The sequence below is a fragment of the Haemaphysalis longicornis genome, unplaced genomic scaffold (assembly GCF_048455015.1).
Source record: "Haemaphysalis longicornis isolate Haplotype H1 unplaced genomic scaffold, Haemaphysalis longicornis Haplotype H1 scaffold_13, whole genome shotgun sequence".
In the NCBI taxonomy this organism is placed as follows: domain Eukaryota; kingdom Metazoa; phylum Arthropoda; class Arachnida; order Ixodida; family Ixodidae; genus Haemaphysalis; species Haemaphysalis longicornis.
In genome coordinates, this window is record NW_027526233.1 from 59,958,745 (window position 1) to 59,977,177 (window position 18,433).

Consider the following 18,433-nt stretch of genomic DNA (forward strand, 5'->3'; position numbering starts at 1 on the left):
GTAGGCCACAATCGTGCTTGTACCTTGTTCGAAGTTTTTCTTCTCTGATATATATATATCTATCTATCTCTCCCTCTCTCTCTCTATATATATATATACATATATATATATATATATATATATATATATATATATATATATATATATATATATATATATATATATATATATATATATATATATATATATATATATATATATATATATATATATATATATATATATATAGCAGAACAGAAAGTTACAGGACGAGGAACTCAGAAAGGACACATATCAAGGTTGCAGTCGTCATTGCCAGTGCTATTCGGCTGTTTCCGAAATATTAATTAGTGCCGATTGATGTTTCTTTGATACAGTGATAAATAGGCGAAAATAAGAAAAAAAAATAATAAGAGAAAAGAAAATAAGAGAAAAAATCCGCCGTTGTTTCCGGGAGCGCGAGTCGCACCCACATCTCCGCATAACGCGTGCGGTTAATGCGCCGCACGCGTTATACGTGTGTGATGATATGATGCTGATACTGATGATGATGGTAATGTTTGCGGTGATCAGACAACAGTCAATCCCACGGGATGGAAATGTGCCAGGTGAAGACGCGGGACACGAGCTAGGTTAGAACAAGGCGGACAGTGCTGGACTAGGCCTGCGCAGCGGGACCTGCTTCGGAACGGGCCCTGGGGAACGGGACTTCCAATATAGGTGTGGTTTTCCGGGGTCTCGGTGTCTTTCTCCGGAGCCGCGGCAGGGTGCAGGGACCCCGGTCGGTACCATATGTTGAAGAAGGAGGCCATGATAATGATTATGAGTTGTTTAACCTTCGCTTACTAGTTACGCAATGTCTAGAGTTTCGTCCGGCGGCATTCCATCTGATCGTGCAGGCATGGCTAGAGTGCCGCCAGCCGACATTCGAATATTTAAGCCTAGGTTAGTGCCGGCAAATGCGTCTGTCGTTGTAGTGTAGATGATCAATCTTGCCTCCTTGATCCCAGAGACGGCTATTCGAGACCGGCTTTTGCCTCGTTATTTTTCCTCTTTAAATTGAATTAGGATTTTACTGCCCTACGTGAGCATTGGTGTTTTAAATGATTTCTTTGTGTGCGCTAGATCATGATAGGTTATGTTTAGCTTATAAGTTTGTAATGCCAGAGCGATGTAGTGGGAGACGCGGAAAATATCTCATAGAAAACGCCGGTGGACTTCGATATAGCGGAGTGCTTATAATACCGTCGAACGGTGCTCTCTCTATTCAAGGCCTATTAGTAAACGGAAGTTCGGAACTTTAGTTCATCTACAATGGCCGTTTAAAGAGATAGCCCCGAGATCACCCAGGGCCGCTTAGTGAACCACCGCACTGCTGAGACACTTGTTTGCAATTTGTTTTATTCACAGACTTCGAAATTTTGATTTTTCCCTATTTGATGGCACATATTTTGTCGCCATTTCCCCTACGCGCAGGTTGTGCGGGTTGGCATGCTTTGAAACCGCTGTTGAGCAGTCGTCTCAAAGCTGACGTCAGCGAACAGATAAGGTAAGGATTATCGTCACTAAATAAAGGCTTTTAGAGTATCGGCACTCTTCGCACATTGTTATATGCCACCAGAATTTTCATTGGTCGGTTTGCACCACGTGATATTTGTTTACATATGGGCGCTGCCATTTTGTATCTGGGCGCCTTTCCTGTCTCTCTCTGCTGCGCGGACACTAGAGCTGCCGGTCGCGCTCTTCCCGTCACAACCGGCGGCGGTTTCGTTGGGAGAGATGGCAACACTGCAGGCCAGGAACAAAAGGGCCCCCAAGCGCTTCCGGGTGCGCAAAGTGCCGGTACTCTTCAGCGTATCCTATTTAGATTGACTGACTGACTAAAAAACATTTATTTACGGAACTTTTTACAGGGAGGGTGGGGAGCGGTCCGAAAGGGGCCGCCTCGTACAAAGACTACGGGGCTCCCCCTTACGGGTGCCCAATGGCGTCGGCCGCGGCCCTGGCCCGCCAGACCAGGGCCCGTTGGGCCGTCAGGTCAGAGCAGCTGAGCAGGGCTGCATCCAAGTCCATATGGGACAGTTTGCGTAGAGGGGGTAGGTTTGGGGTTTTTTGGCACTCCAACACCATGTGGAAAATGTCAGAGGAATCTTCCTCACCCCGCGGGCACTTCCCCGTAAAGCGGGGTCGAAGTGTTTTAAGACTACCGGGAACAAGAAAGTTTTGGTATAAAGGCGAAGGAGGATGCGCTCCTCCGCCTTCGTGAGGCCCCTACAGAGCTTGGGATAGACGGAATGGCGGGATTGATAAAACTGTCTGACCTCCTCAAAGGTGTAAGCGGGATTGGGTTCTTGGTCCGGATCGGTAAGGGATGAGGATGATGCCCGGAGAAGGAGCGCGCGGGCAGCGGCGTCAGCGCCTCGTTACATTGAACGCCCGTGTGAGCTGGAGCACATATGATCGTTCGATTCGCGGGAACACCCAGTTAGTTACTGTTTTGCAGAATTTTGTAAGCAAAGTACGGAATGCACCCCTGCTCGATATTGCGGTAGGCACCCCTTGAATCGGTGATAATGACCCGCGAGTCCTTATCTGCAGCGGCTAGCGCGATGGCAATCTCCTACGCGTGTGCAATGTTGTGTGCACGGAAAGCGAGTCCGTTCACTGCGGTGTTTTGGTGGACGACCACGGTCGTGTACCAACCCCTGTGGTGCGGGCCGGAGGCGTCTACGTAAAAGACTCCGTTTTTACGACAATAGTGGCAAGCCAATGCTTCTACCCGCGCCACGCGTCGGCCACTGTGGTCATCTCGTGTCATGTTGGCCGGCAGGGGACACACATGCAGGGTGTATCTCTAGACTTCAGGAATCTGTGCGCGCCTTTTCGTATGTATTGAGTGATGGATGTGTAGTCGGGCAAGGAAGTGGCAACCCGACGGCGTGTTAGAGAGTCTAGTGTATTGATTCGTCAAGTGCGCCTCACGCAGCTCCTTGAACGTGTTCCCCATTCAAAGGCCTAGAAGGCGCTGGTTGGAGGTGTGTAGCGGAAGGTCGAGAGCACGCTTGTAGATTTTACAGAGAATGACCTCGAGTGGATTCTCGTCAAACTTGCGTAGGTGAAGGTATGGAGCCGAGTACGGTTCTCGGCTGGTTACGAATGCATGAGCCAGCCACAAGGCATCTTTGCATCGTAACCCCCGGTGCTTATTGAAACCCGGCGGATAATCCGGCCCACCTGGTCCCCACTTACGCAATTTGGCCAATGTTGTGTCTGCTCTTCGATGCTTGTGAATGAAGAGCCCCACCACTCTGGTCTCATCGCGTTCGGGTATGGGTCCGCTGTGAAGGGATTGGTTGATTTTGGTGGTGCACTTTGGTGAGGGGTGTATGTGCACGAATTCTGATTTGGACGGGGATCACTGAAGGCCACTGCGACGGGCGTAGTCGTCTACGATGTCCGCCGCTTGCTGCAGGTTGGCCTCCATGTCTCCTGCCGAGCCGTGTTACGCCCAGATGGTGATGTCGTCGGCATACAGCGCATGCCGGATGCCTTTGACTTTCGCCAACTGAGCAGGTAGCCTTATCATTGCCAGATTGAATAGGAGGGGTGAGAGGACCGCTCCCTGCGGGGTCCCTCGCGTGCCTAATTGGTAAGGGCAGTATTCCATGTCCTGAATCGGAATATATGATTTTCGGTCAGTGAGGATTTGCTTAATATAGTTGAAGGCATTTTGGCCACAGTCCACTTGTGAGAGATGTGTTGGGATAATTTCGTGAGTCGCGTTATCAAAGGCCCCCTTCAAATCCAAAGCGAGCACAACTTTGTCATTGAGAGGGTACTCGACGGGATCGAGGATCTCACGATCGAGCTGGAGCAAGATATCCTGCGCGGACCGGTGCGGGCGGAACCCGAACATTGTGTCTGAAAATACATTTTTGTTCTCTAAAAACTCGGACAGCCTGTGGCGCACCATCGTCTCCATTAATTTTCCCGAACAATAAGTAAGGGAAATGGGGCGGAGGTTGTCCCTGTCAATGGCTTTGCCCGCTTTGGGTATGAAGGTGACCAGGGCGGTCTTCCAATCAATCGGGAAGGGTGCTTCCCCTAGCCAAATGGAGTTGATGTAGAGCATGGCGTAGGCAGAGTCGGGAAGATTAGCAAGTAGTTTCACTATGGTGTGATCCCGTCCTGTTGCCGTTGCTCGCTTCACTTTTGCTAGGGCCGCCTTCAGGTCGTATAGCTGGAACGGTGGATCCAGCTCCGCGGTCTTGCTACCTGCATACGAGTACGCGGACACTCGGGGGTCCTGCTGTGTGCTTAGCTTTTGGTCTGGCAGTTTGCATGCCAATTTTGTCGTATCCCCATCGAAGCTGTGAATCGCCCGTTGGAGGTGCTTTTGTGTGTCTGTTCGAGTTTGGGTAGAATCGATCAAGGCGCGGAAGAGGCGCCAGGTATTCCTGCTGGACATTTGTCGCGTGTCCGTGTTGCATCGGTCCACCCAGTTAGAGTCGGCGAGCCTGGCCGCGTGCTCCGACGATCGCTGGGTGAGCTCGGCGATGAGAATTTTCAGTTTTCGATTGTGTTTTTTGCGGCGCCACCGGCGAACGAGGCTGTGCCGAGCAGCCCAGAGGTGAATGAGGTAGTTATCCACCTCCGAAGTAATCTCCGAGAGTTTAATGTTGGTTTCTGTGGAGCGAAGGGTCGAAACCAATTGCTGGGACCAAGAGTGGTACCCTTGCTACTTAATGGGGGTGCAGTTTCTGTATGTTTGTCGAAATGTATTACAATCGGGCAACTTTGCCTCTGCGTAAGATCTTGCCAAGGGACGCGGGTGCGATTAGTGGTGTTGAGTATGAAGTGGTCGCTGCCGAGGGTCTCCTCGGTGTTGACCCAATCTGCATATTGGATGTTTTTCGTGAGGCTTAGGTGCGGACATGTGTCCTGGGTCACGGAGTTACCCACGTGAGTTGGGTAGGCAGGGTCGGTGTGAAGAGTTAGGCCCAGCGTGGACACAAGTTCCGCCACTTACGTCCACGTCGCTCTTCACGCACTTATCCCTAAAGTGTGCTGGGGGCGCCAAAATTGCCCCCAATCACCAGGGTTCCTTGCCCGCAGCTTTTAAGCGCGGCTAAAAAGGCCTGCGAATGTAATGTTGGCAAGTCTGGTCGAGCAATAGATGTTCAGCACGTGTAGTGGCGGGTCCTGTTTGCGTAGCGGAAGGAGTGTTACCATCACGTACGAGAATTTGGGCTTAAGGTCAGGGTCAACTAGGTTGGCCGTGTAATTTTTATGCACGCAGATGCAGGATAGTGGTCTTGCTGAAACGTAGTATAGTTTGTGAGCGTGGCAGCGCTGCCTGGCTCTTGAAGGGTTACCACAGCAGGAAGGTTTTCAAACGTCGTGAGGAAAAGTCGGAGGTTGGCCCGCCTTGTGCGGGACTTAAGCCCGGACAGTGCCAGTGGGTGATTTGAATGGGGTTGGCAGAGTTGGATCGCGCGTATTTCCAAATTTTAGAGGTGCCCGCCATAGTCGTTCAGGTTAACAAGTGATTGTGATGGCGGCGCTCCCGAGCCAGTCCTGGGGGTTCTCCTCCAATCCCGCGAGGGAGCCGCTGTCATCATCATCAAGATCAATCTGTCGTCGATAAGTTTTGGGGTACAGGCATGTCCTTAATTAAGCCAGTTAGTTTGTTGGAACGCGCGACTTGTTGTATGAGTGTGGGGATGGCCTCTGTCATTTTCCCGATAGCGGCTTCTACGAGAGTCGAGAGTTGATTTTCGAGGGCAGTTATGTTTGTTTGCGTGGCGATGGTTAACCTTGATGTAACAAATTCGCTACGCTGATGAGCAATTGTTTTTTGCACTTTTTCTGAAAAAATCGGCTGGAGATATGCATTAATTTAGGAAACTCTGGCCGCACCGCGAACTACCGTGCGTTTCCAGTGTGAGTGGGGTGTCGGCTAGGCGTTCCTCTCGGTGTGTAGTTGCGCGTCTCCACTGTGTCGGTTCGTCGGTGATGAGTTCTGCTGCCACAGAACGAGGCGTTTTGTCTTTTCAAAACAAGCTCGCAATTTCAGGTGCCGTCTCCGCCTGCGAGAAAGATTAACGTTGTCGCAAGTATCCCAGCTCGCACCCTCGCAAACCGTTTAAGTGCGGCAAAGAGCATCACGTTAGGGCACCCTTTCACCATACGTTTGGTCCTTGATACTGGTTAAGGTACCTTATAGTGTCAAAACGCAAAATTGATACTAATGTTACGTTTGCAAAGACAGGGGTAAATTACCTTGATTCTTTGGAGTGCCGTGTACTACCTTCGTTGGAAGGCAGAAGGCACAAAGCACGCATTTTTTCACTGTCAAATACATTCTTAAAGGTTTATAGTTCATTATCTCTGATGTCTGGCATTTTAATTCACTTTTTGCTTCATTTACGGAAGCCTTACCTCGGAACCTGTAACAATGAGAATCTGCATGTAAAGACAAAATGCGAATTTTTATCAACCTTGTTACATCCCGGTTTAACTGTATTAGTAAATAATAAAACATTACGACTAATTCACTACCTATCTAATTCTTAATCGCTTGTGGCTGTAAACTTCCCCTATAGCTAACATGTGAAACATATGCCATTATAGCATTGACAGCGTTCTATTTAGGTCCCCTAACAAAGTTTCGCTGTTTTCTTCAAGTTATGCTCAGTCATTACAGCGGGGGACTCCTCGTCTTTCGTAGGGAGGATTATGACGCACGCATGCGCACAACCTTCAATATCCAGCAGTCGTCCGCCTCCTTCAACAAGCCAGCTCCGCAGTCTCCCACGTCCGAAGCATTTGCAACTGGCGAACGATTTTTTGTAACACTTATATATGAACGATAACTAGTTGGCATTTCTCCATCGGTTTGTCCTGAGCAATGATATGGCACAATGTCAGCAAATTTTTTACGGTACAACGGTGCCCAGTATGAAACGTACCTTTTTCTAGACCACTTATAATACACCGCTGTATACGTCGATAATAGTGTCTAAATCACAAAACCTTTCTTGCGAATTCGCGTTCATCCATCGCACAGCTATTCCTTCTACTGCCTAGAAGCACTGGGTTTTATTTTACAAAAATTTCTACTACAATATTTTATCCCAGTCTTGAACATATTACAATTTATCTCATTCGCTGCCGCATCTGTTCATTCCTTCCATTTGCAATTTTAAACTGTTGGTGAGGTCGGCTCAGAGACATAGAATGACTCTTCATAATCGAATTACCGTACGTCCTGCTGCTAAAACAAGACCTATAAGAAAGGTTCAATAATTCTATAAGGGTGGCCTATACGGAAACAAGGACTATGAAGATGGCGTTAGAATCACCTTCAGGAAGACTGGTATAGCAATGCCACCCCATCAAAGCCTCAGTAATGCGTATCACTCGTACAACCAACCATCGTTTATCCCCAACTAATCAGCTACAACAAGGTCTATAAGTAAGGCACTTAGTTCTTTAAGGATAATCTGTAAGGATCCAAGGCATATGAAGATGACCTGCAGGAAGAGCGTAGTAATGTCACCCAACTAAAAGCCACACTCACGCTTGTGACTCACACAGCCCTCGATCGTTTATTCCCAACTGCTCAGCTTAAACAAGGCTTATAAGTAATCTCTATTAGTTCTTTAGGGATAATCTATAAGGATGGTCTTTAAGGATCCAACGCCTATGTAGATGACCTGTAGGAAGAGAGGTGTGTAATACCACCCCATTGAAAGGTCACGCTTGTCATTCGCACAGCCTTCGATCGTTTATTCCCAATTCCTCTGCTAAAACCCGGCTTAAAAGTAAGGTCTATTAGATCTGTATGGATAATCTATAAGGATGGTCTTTAAGGATCCAATGCCTATGAAGATGACCTGCTGGAAGAGAGGTGTATAATGCCACCCAAATTGAAAGCCACAGTCACGCTTGTCACTCCCACAACTATCGGTCTTGCACTACCAACTGCTCAGCTAAAACAAGGCTTATAAGTAAGGTTTATTAGTTCTTTTGGGATAATCCATAAGGGTGGTCTTTAAGGATACAACGCCTATGAAGATGACCTGCCGGAAGAGACGTGTGTAATACTACCCCATTGAAAGGCACAGTCACGCTTGTCACTCGCACAGCCCTCGATCGTTTTTTCCCAACTGCTCAGCTAATACCAAGCTTATGAGTAAGGGCTATTAGTTGGGTAAAGATAACCTATAAGGATGGTCTTTAGGAATCCTAGCTCTGTGAAGATGGCCTGCAGGAAGAGCTGCATAGTAATATCACCCAACTAAAAGATACAGTCTTGCTTGTCACTCGCACAGCCCTCGATCGTTTATTCACAACTTCTCAGTTAAATCTGGCTTATATATAAGGACTATTAGTTCTTTAGGGATAATCTATAAGGGTGGTCTTTAATGATCCAACGCCTATGAAGGTGAACTGCACGAAGAGAGGTGTGGATTGAAAGCCACAGTCCCGCTTGTCACTCGCACAACCCTCGATCGTTTATCACCAACATCTCAGCTAAAGCAAAGCTTATAAATAAGGTCTTATAATTCTTTAGGGATAATCTATAAGTATGGTCTTTAAGAATCCTAGGTCTGTGAAGATGACCTGCAGGAAGAGAGGTGTGGTAATGCCAACCAATTGAAAGCCACAGTCTTGCTTTTCACTCTCACAACCCTCGACCATTTATTCCCAACTTCTCAGCTAAAGCAGGCTTATAAGTAAGGTCTGTTAATTCTTTAGGGATAATCTTTAAGGATGGTCTTGAAGGATCCAAGATCTGTGAAGATCACCTGCAGGAACAGCTGCACAATAATGTCACCCAATTGAAATCCACAGTCACGCAAGTCACTCGCACAACCATCGATCTCCACTACAAGTGCTCAGTTAAAACAAGGCTTATGAGTAAGGTCTATAATTTCTTTAGGGACAATCTATACGGATGGTCTTTAAGGATCCAATGCCTATGAAGATGACCTGCATGAAGAGCTGTTTAGTAATGTCACCCAACTATGCGCCACAGTCACGCTTGTAACTCGCACAAACATCGATCGTTTATTCCCAACTGCTCGGCAAAACTAAATTGCACCATTCGCTCGATGAACGCTACTGATTTCCCCCACTATGCTGCAGGTTGGCCGCCATTGGAGTACTCGCTCACCCGTCTGAACGCCAGCTCGAAGAGAGTGGTGACGCCCCTGACGAGGGACAGGTGAATCATCTGCACGAATAGGTCGCGAAAAGTGTTCCGTTGCATCAAGCGGCGAACTTCGGTGACCGCGATGACGTGTTCCACGGATTCGTGAACCGATTTGGTTGTCGTCATGAACGCGAAACACTTGGAGTAAAGGGGGAACATAAGATGGCGTCCGCCGGCGTCCACAGGCTGTGGATTGGTCACGCTGAGCAGGGTGCGGTTCAGATGGCTCCAGAAGGCATCTGCGCAAACAAGTCCCGGAATGCTGCAGGTTGTGTTCCAATTCGCGGTCAGCAAGGTAGACTGCTCATTAGACGTCTAAAGCAGCAAGAAACGGCACTGTGGCCATCGTCGTCATCACTATAAACTTTCCATGTCCCTGCGGCCTTTTATTTAGGTACCCCGGGGATACACAAGAGGATATAAACGACCTCACCTCCTTTACTGCCTTCTCCATCCCCGACATACCTTGAGTCACCCCTCCTAAATAATTATAATTATGATAAAGGGAAGAGGGATATAAGGGTGGAACTATTGGCACAGCCTTATGCCCATAACCCTGGTGGCAGTAGCTCCGGCCTTGGCTCTGTGGACCCGTTGTAACTGGTCTTGTAGAGCGTGACTTTGCAGGGCCGCCCCCAAAGTTTCAAGGGAGGAGTGCATGTCACTCTGTGTCTGCCTAAGGATGGGGCAGTTCCATGTAGCATGAAAAAGGTTGGCTTCGTCTTTGGATTTGGAGCATTGCATTTGCTAGGAAACATTGGTGCCAATCAGGGGCGGAATCTCCAGCTTCGCCCATTTTATGTTCGTTTTACGCTGTCCGTTTTGAGCGAGCCCAGCGAGCCGGGCTCAGGATATCAAATAAGTAGTGGGGTTATCTAGTTTATGCTAGGAAATGACTATTGCAGATTGATTGATTGTAGGGTGCAACGCGCCGACGCAACGGAGGCGATGTGGCGCGCCGTAGTGGAGGGCTCCGGATTAATTTTGACCACCTGGGGATCTTTAACGTGCGCCGAAATATCGTACACACGGGCGTTTTTGCTTTTCGCCTCCATCAGAAAAGCGGCCGCCGCGGCCGGGAAACGAACCCGCGACCTCGTGCTCAGCAGCACTATTGCAGATTAATTTCAGGTGGCGCTCCATGCGGATCATATCACAAGTACTTTATTAGCGTAAACTGCCGCAACCCAACGCGCCGAATATGCCGGGCGTGCTGCGCGTGATTGCGCCGGTTCCGCTAGAGGTGTATCGGACGCTCCACTATCGCTACTTTCACAACCCAAGCAGCTGGAAACTCGGGAGTAGGCAGAACTCGAGCCTTGTGGAATAGCGCCTGTCGGCCTTTATTGAGAACGATTGCGCAAAATATGGGCCTGGGAAAACGTGGGGGAGGTCGCGTTGCCGAGCACTCTTAATAAAAAAAACGTCGTAAAATGTTAGTTGCGGCCGTTTTTACTAACTCCTTAAGAACCGTATTATCCCGGGGTTTTGCACGTAGGCTCTACCGCTAACAACTGCATGGTTAGGAAATTAATGGAGTGTAGGGAGTAGTATGCACTAGATTAAGGTCGTGCTTGTGACTAGGTTATGCGCGGCCAGTTAGTAGACGCATGTAGCTCAGAAGAGTGTTATCACTAGGACATCCCTAGGAGAGGTACTGGTACTTAGTGCCTGCTTCAGTTGGTAACCCTAACTAGTACTAAATTTACTACTTCCAGTTACTAAGTACCTTGTCTATACTGGGACAAGTAACTTGTCATTGTTCCATTAGTGAATGCCCCAACCTTTTTTTAAGACTGTGAGAAAGAAAGAGTAATAAAGTTTATTGAAGGCGATATATAAGGTTTTGCCGCTGTCTTGGTGTGCTCCCTAGTCTTGGACTCATTCCCTAGCCCTCTCTTCAGCCAGTTTGATCAGGCGGAACTAGTAACCGGTCTGGGCTGCCTCCTGGCGCTCGCGTGAAGACAACGTTGTTTTGGCAAGTTGGCTCAACAGCAGCGTGGAGTATGGGCGAAGACAAGGAATACACACGGGAAAAACGCTATCCCGTGTTTTGCGCTGTAGAGGACGCGTCGTTTTGCACTGTCACACTGAAATAATGGATAAGCAACATGCCCAAGATGTTGCATTACCAACGTGCTACCCACGTTACATTCTGTTCCTGTTCACCTGTCAGTTACTCCAGAATGAGTCCGATATGGGAAAGACGACGCCAATATAATTTCCTTTCGTACCCTTTACGTCCTCGAGGAAAGAGAGCGTCGATGCACGTCGGTGAGCCCAAGTGTTGCAGACGTAGCCGTAGAAGTCTTGGCATGGGTCAATATCCTCTGTGATGTGTTCTTTGACGTAGTCTGCTGCCAGGCGACACTCCGGCGTGTAGCACTCGTACCTGAAAACCGCCGTCATCAGCACCATCATCAACAGCAGCAACCTGCGTATGTCAACTGCACGAAGGGCTCGCCCAGAGATTTCAAATCGCTTGCATGTTCCGTCACCCCGAGTTTACTCTTTGCCTCAAATTTTATTACCTCGATTATCCCTGCACAGATACTAGAGCAAACGCTGTTCCTCCAGGTACATAGAGAACGCCCCATTTCGTCAATTCCTCGTATCGTGCATATGACATTCAAGCTCAGCCAAAATCAAGCCAGAACCTCGTGCGGTTGCCCAGTGAATGCGTGTAATCGCTCCTTCGTTCGAGACCATAGAGTTTTATACAAATATACACTAGACGGAAATCTGGCGCCACAATCTAGGGGAGCCGCGCTTCAGCGAGCGTTCCGTCATGTACCGGGCAGGCACGTTCCACTTGTCCTTGGCATGGCTCATAAAAAGGCTGAAAAGTTGGCTCTGGCTGCAAAAAAGCAACAATATTACTGTAGAAGGTTCATGAAATTTGTTTTGTTATAAAATTGAGCCTCCAAAAAGAATAATTTGTCAGTAATTATTTAGAAGCATCATGTACGATGAAAGAGAAAAAAATATTACCCTCTTTTGTTGGTTTTAGCTTCGAGACAAAAATGAAGCCGTATGGCTAGTTAAGCCATAGAGTTTTATAGTAATATGCACTTGAGAAAAATCTGGCGCTGCAGTCGCGGGCCGCCATGGGCGGCGCCATTGCAGCCAGCCACGTTCCTCGCCTCCTTAGCTTGGTTAGCCATATGGCTTCTTTTTCGTCTTGAAGCCAAAGGGGTAACATTGTTTTTTGTTTATCTTCCATGAAGCTTTTAAATAATCCCTGTCAAATAAATATTTATGGAGCTTTAATTTTATAATAACAGAACAAATTCGATTAATCTTCTGCAGTAATATTGTTCCATTTTCGAGGCCAAAGCCAAATTTTCTGCCTGTTCGTTAGCCATGCCAAGACAAGTGGAACGTGCCCGCCCGATACATGACGGCACGCTCGCTGAAGCGCGGCTCCCCTAGACAGTGGCGCCAGATTTTCCTCTAGTATATATTAGTATGAAACTCTACGAGCTACGCGAAGTAGGCGAGGAACGTCGCCAGCGGCAATTGCGCGGCGCCGCCCACAGCGGCCCGCGGCAGCAGCGACAGACTTCCCTCTAGTATATATTAGTATGAAATACTATGTTTCATACGGAGGGGTGCGGAGAGGGGGATGGGGGAAAGAATTAGAGCTCGTGTCATCAGAAAATCCTACAAGATGGTGCTGGCTGTATCCAAGTTCAATGCGCGTTTGCCCTTACAACGCCACTGGAGCGAGCCGTGTCTTGCCATGCAATTTTTTTCACGTTCACTGCGTATCCCGACAAACTTCTCAAGCTTCACAGTGTTCAACTGCAGCAAAATTTATGAATATTGTTGCATGTAAGGTATCGTGCTCGAAGTGCTAAACTATTTCTTGGGAGCGACCACAGTTCACGCTCAGAAAAAAAAAAATTTACCCATACTTTTCGCCTGAATTGTGCGTCACGTCTACGTCGTGGGCAAAAAACTTCGCTGGCCATCCACCGAGTGGAATTTTAGCGGAACTGCATGGTAGTTCGAGAAAGCATTATTGCTGTAGCAACAAAGATAATAGCTACAGCAGAGATACGGTTGCTATAGCAACACGTGTGTTGCGCTGGTGACGGCCTATATAACAATGGGTAGGGTGCAAACTTGGGAAAATTCTTTAGAGAAGTCACACACAAAACAGAGATATCAATACCCCACCTGTGAAATACCTATACGGTAAGAGCGAAACAAATACATTAGGACAAAAATATAGAATAGCCTCGCCATGAATGCTATACAGAGGACTATTTCTGTCGAGAGTCAAGAAGTGTGGGAGAGGGTAGAACTCTTACTACATTCTTAACATCGTTCCTTGCCTGCAAATATCGCGCCGCGTTTTTTTTGTTCGCATAATGTTTCACTACGTATTCTGCAAAGCGTGCAGTTTTTGTCCTTTTTTTAGTGCGCGCGTATTTTTCATGAACAATGTAGATATTTTGTTCACGTCCTAACGACAAAGTCGGTGCTTGTGTTTAAACATTTTGCACGGGCATATTACTGCACCATTGCTGAGGGCCCAGATCACACAAATGTCTACTTGGTAACAATGGGGAAAAAAAATTGAGAAAATATAAATTGAAAATTTGGAGAGGAAATAACGCTTGCAGTAGCAGCTGGATTGCTGTAGTAGCTGACCGCATAGGCACCCTGAGCCGGACAGAGGCCACTGTGAATGCACAGCTTTTAGGTGCGAAGCACCTTAGGGCTCCGCTTTGTCCGTACCTTGACGTCCATCTACACAGTGCTGCGCATGTGCGAGGAGCATTGGATTGAATTGGATTGGATTGAAATGGATTGAATTGGATTTGGATTGTACTGGCATAAATTCAATTGTATCGGATTGGATTAGAATGGAATTGTACATACTGTACACACTCGTTGCCCCTCATTTACATGCGCGAGTGGGCAATGCCACGTGTGATTTACGGTAAGAACAATCCCCAGTGCTTTGCCCGCTCGTCATGATTAACTTCGTGGAGATGCGTGAATTTTTTTCTGAGAAAGAGCTCTGCCAGCAGTGGCGATTTCTCAGCCAGTTATCGCCCACTTGCTGCAGCCCGTCATGCGAACGGTCTACGGGGCTAACAGAGAGAAGGGGTAAATAAAGAACAGTGATGAATGCGTGACTTCCTCGTTGCCTGATTGGCCGGCTGCAATATCCGCGACTGACGTCTTTGTTATCTCTGCTACTTAAACTTTTCGGCCGTCTCCGTTGGTATCGTCATGATGTTAAGAGTGCCTTCTTTGCGTGGCCGCCCGTGGCCCGGCTCGTGATGTGGCTGTTGGCAACATTTTTAAGCGGTGGCTCTTGGTACCCAGGGTTGGTATCTCGCCGATACTTACGTAAATTAAGTGCTACAACAGAGGCGATGAGCATAGAAACTTTCTCACAATACATAGCTTCCACGCGACGTCACCGTACCATTTTTTGTGCACAGCTCGCAGCTTCCCTGCTGGTGCTCGAGATAAGAGCAACAGATAAGTGCACTGCCTTTCACCGTCCACGCGGTTCGTGAACATGGCGGCTATCGCGACGTCAGTGGAAGACATCTAAGAAATGACACCCCGAACCACCATGGTATATAACGAATAGCTCTACTGCTTGAACGGAAAACATCAGTGCTATATAGACCATTCCAACGAGGGCGCCGCCATCTTGCGTGCGCAGCGTCCTCTCGTAGCTGGCAGGTCTGCTGGCTTGGGCGTTTGCTCCGCGGCGCATGGGTGCCTACGCCGGATCGGTGAATTTTCCGTTGTAGCGCGTTGTACGTTCTTTTCCGTAATATACTTTAAAAGGGAAAGTTGTTGCATACAACCGGTCTAAGCGATCTGGCTTACATTGGCGGCTTTTAAGGCCACGGTGGAGCTGAAATTCGCTTCGAGGTATACAGCGTGGTCCACGATGGATAAACGATGCCATATTGAACACGTTTGCAGTACTTCATCACAATTTTTTTGTTTGCGTGTGTGTGCCCGGGATCACGTAAAGCGGGTATTTTGATCGTTTTACTGCAAAGACTAATGTTCATTAAAACGATCTAAACGTGATGCGCTCGGCGCCCATGGGCAACAAACAAAAGCGCGTGTCGAGGTCAGTGAAAGAGACTTCTGGTTTCACATCCTTTCAGGGTTTAATACAGGTAGTTTTGGGTGGACTTAGTAAATATTTGGCACACTACATAGTTTGTATTAAACATTATGGATATATCAACACTGCCGCCAACTATAAACAACACTTCCTCTTTTCAGAATTTCAAGCTGATCTGCAGCACAATTTAGCCGTGCAACTAATGTACAACATAAATAAAATGAACAGCACAGCTCCTGGAGAGCGTCCACCGTTATACAACTAATTATTAGGCGTCCGCCGTTGGGCAACCAGACAAGCGTTCGCTTTTGCGTTGCTTTTATCTAGGTTTGTTGGTGCCGACAACGAGGCATCACATTTGGGTAATACACTGAACTCTTTGCTGGAGTGAGTGAGTGAACAGTTTTATTTTGCCCGAGTCGGGGATGGGGGAAGAAGGGAGATGGAATCCTTTTCAGTGGTCTCGTCCCCCTTCCGGTCAGATTGGCTGTGGAAAGGTACAACCTATTGAGGAAGTAATCACTGTGAAAATCGCCAACTCCAGCCCACGTAATACTTGGAGCCGGGTATGCCGCAATGTGACCGGAGCAGCGGTGGATGGAACTAATACCATCTGCGGCACAGGCAAATTTCAGTGACCCATTTTAGTTTGGAAAGACGGTAGAAGAATTTTGTGCCACTACTTCAAGGTAGGACAGTAAGAGCTGAGAAGAACAAAATTGCCAAACCTTTTGTGTGCTTTAAAGTGTGCAACTAACAAGCTGCTAGTCTCGCTCATTTATTAGCAACATTTAATTAAATGAATGCGTAAATTAGTGGCAAACCCGCACGCGCGATGCCTACGAAGCGTAGTCAAGGTAAAGGAGCAGCCGCGCCGGGCCCGCCGTGGTCGCGCGCCCACTCCAGAGAGGAGGAAAGGCGGCCGCGCGCCGCGACCACTGAGTACGAGAGTACGTTTACCCCTCGCCCGATGGAACGGTTTATACAACGTTCCTATACAAACTGTGCAGTCTAATCATTCGGGCGTGGCACCGCGATATGGGCGCAGTACGTGCCGTCATGATGCTTTCTATGGTAACGGCATGCTAGAATTACTGTATATGCTATATACAGTCTACAACATGCCTCGCGGCAGCGCTTATGGCGACAAGACAGAGCGACACGCTAATGAAGAGATCACGAAGACAAAATAGAAGTTTGGTTCGCTAAAAAGACTGCTTTATCTCGGACGATGATACGTTTGTTATCGCAAACTTCCGACAAATAACGGAGATATTGATAAAAACCGATAAAGCAGCGGCGACTCCCCAATCACTTAGTTTTGCGCCTGGCGGCAGCAGACTAGCTAAGTTACTGCCAAGAAACACAACAAGGCGATTATAGCAGGGTACCTCTATAGTCAAGTTTGGTCGTATCAATGAATGCTAACTCTCGTTCTCGAAAAGCTGCCATAGAAACATCGCGGACTGTCTTGTGTATGCCGCAAGCACGCAAAATTTTCATCCAGTTGACAACATTGGAAATGTTTTATTCGCAGCTAGGCAGCGAGCCTTCGCGGCCGTTCCCTTGCTACTGTCACTAGATAAGGTTACAGAGTAGCGGCACTCTTTTCTACTATTGTTCCGTGCCGCCGCCGTGATCATTGGTCAGTTGGCACCACGTGACATTTGTTTACACTGCGACGGGTCGCGGGCACCGCCATTTTGTTGCTTATGCGTTTTCTGTCGGTCAACTGTGGTATTCTCAGCTTGTCCTGCCTGTTAGTCGTCAAGCGCACGCTTGGCGTCGTTCCGAACGCGAATCAAAGATTACGCGCTTCGCACCATTTCAGCTGCAGATGTGCGTCCGAAGATGCCGCGTTGCTGCGTCATCGGAAGTGTTGTTTACAAATGACCTCGTCAAATTTATCGGTGAGGCTGACAGAGGCAGCAATGTGGCAACACTGATAAAAACCAAAATGGCCGCCGTTGCTCACTTGAGTGCCTCAGTGACTGTACTCTGTGGCTTATCTAGTGACACTAAATGACAGTACTCTGTGGCTTATCTAGTGACGCTATACGTGCCCATACAAGCGCGGCTGCGGTTCCTCGTGACAGGCAGCGTAGTTTTCAAGTTCGGCCGTAAAGACCGCTCTTGTTTAAATGACGAGAGCTGGTGTGATTTTACTTTTTGCGCCACCTTGCGACACCGCCTTTGGCAAGGCGGTATGTGTAAACCACGGCCTCCGCGATCGGCTGCCGGCGGCACGCCGTTGCTCCGGTCGTCCCAATCGCCCGGAGAGAGTGTAATTCCGAAGAGGCCGTTTCGCCGTTTTGCGCCGCACCGCCGCGCGCGGAGCCCATGGTTGAAACGAAAGCGGGGTATGCTGCAACGCTTCTCGAAATGGCGTTTCGTCAACTATCGCGCTTCGTATCGCAATAAAAAAAAGCATAGCTGATGTTATGGATGCAAAGGGACTCATAGAACCTGATTATAATGAATTTAGTTTACCTACGATTGCAGCTATGCGACTTCTTTAACATGTGCCGCATGACGCCTTCGACACACGGGCAATATTCCCTACTACCAATGGAAAATGTCTGGTGCCTAAATAACGTTCGGTTCGCTAAAAGGTGATTATTTTTCAGGTATTTCTTATCCACGCTTACGTACTTTATATAATCTGCATGGTCAATGCAGTTCAGTAGAGCGCGGGGTGCGATCGCGTCATAGGCACGGCGGATGGCTGCGCTATTATCAGGCCTTCGAATTAATGCCTGTTGGGTGGAAGCACCCATCATATTTTTAGGATTAACACGTTTAAAGAGTATTACGTTGAGCGATAGCCTCAAAGATATGGCAATCTGTTCTACACATGTGCGTTAAGCGATTGGTTACAGTTTCAATTTCAGTCGCAAGAAATAATACAACTTGAAGTCAGATGCACCTCGATTTCATTGTATTCTTAAACGTATTTCGGTGACCACAGGCAAGCCCAATTTTCCCTATTTTGGACCCAAGACTAAAGACAATTAAATTTTCAATTACTGATATCGAAGCCCATCCATGTGTAAAGCAATTATGACAGGTTTCATGTTTGCTTTGGTCATGTACACAATGCAACTGTTTTCAGAGGCCCGTTC

General features: G+C 47.8%; 1 protein-coding gene across 1 annotated transcript in view; it reads right to left on the reverse strand.

Moving 5' to 3' along the window:
- LOC144163855 (neprilysin-1-like) overlaps positions 1 to 18,433 on the reverse strand; it is a 75,342-nt gene that overhangs the window by 44,832 nt on the left and 12,077 nt on the right. The window contains exons 4-5 of the mRNA XM_077694536.1: positions 11,434 to 11,591; positions 9,161 to 9,438 (exon numbers count right to left, since the gene is read on the reverse strand). Coding sequence (XP_077550662.1) covers positions 9,161 to 9,438; positions 11,434 to 11,591 — 436 coding nt within the window. The remainder of the gene's footprint in view (positions 1 to 9,160; positions 9,439 to 11,433; positions 11,592 to 18,433) is intronic.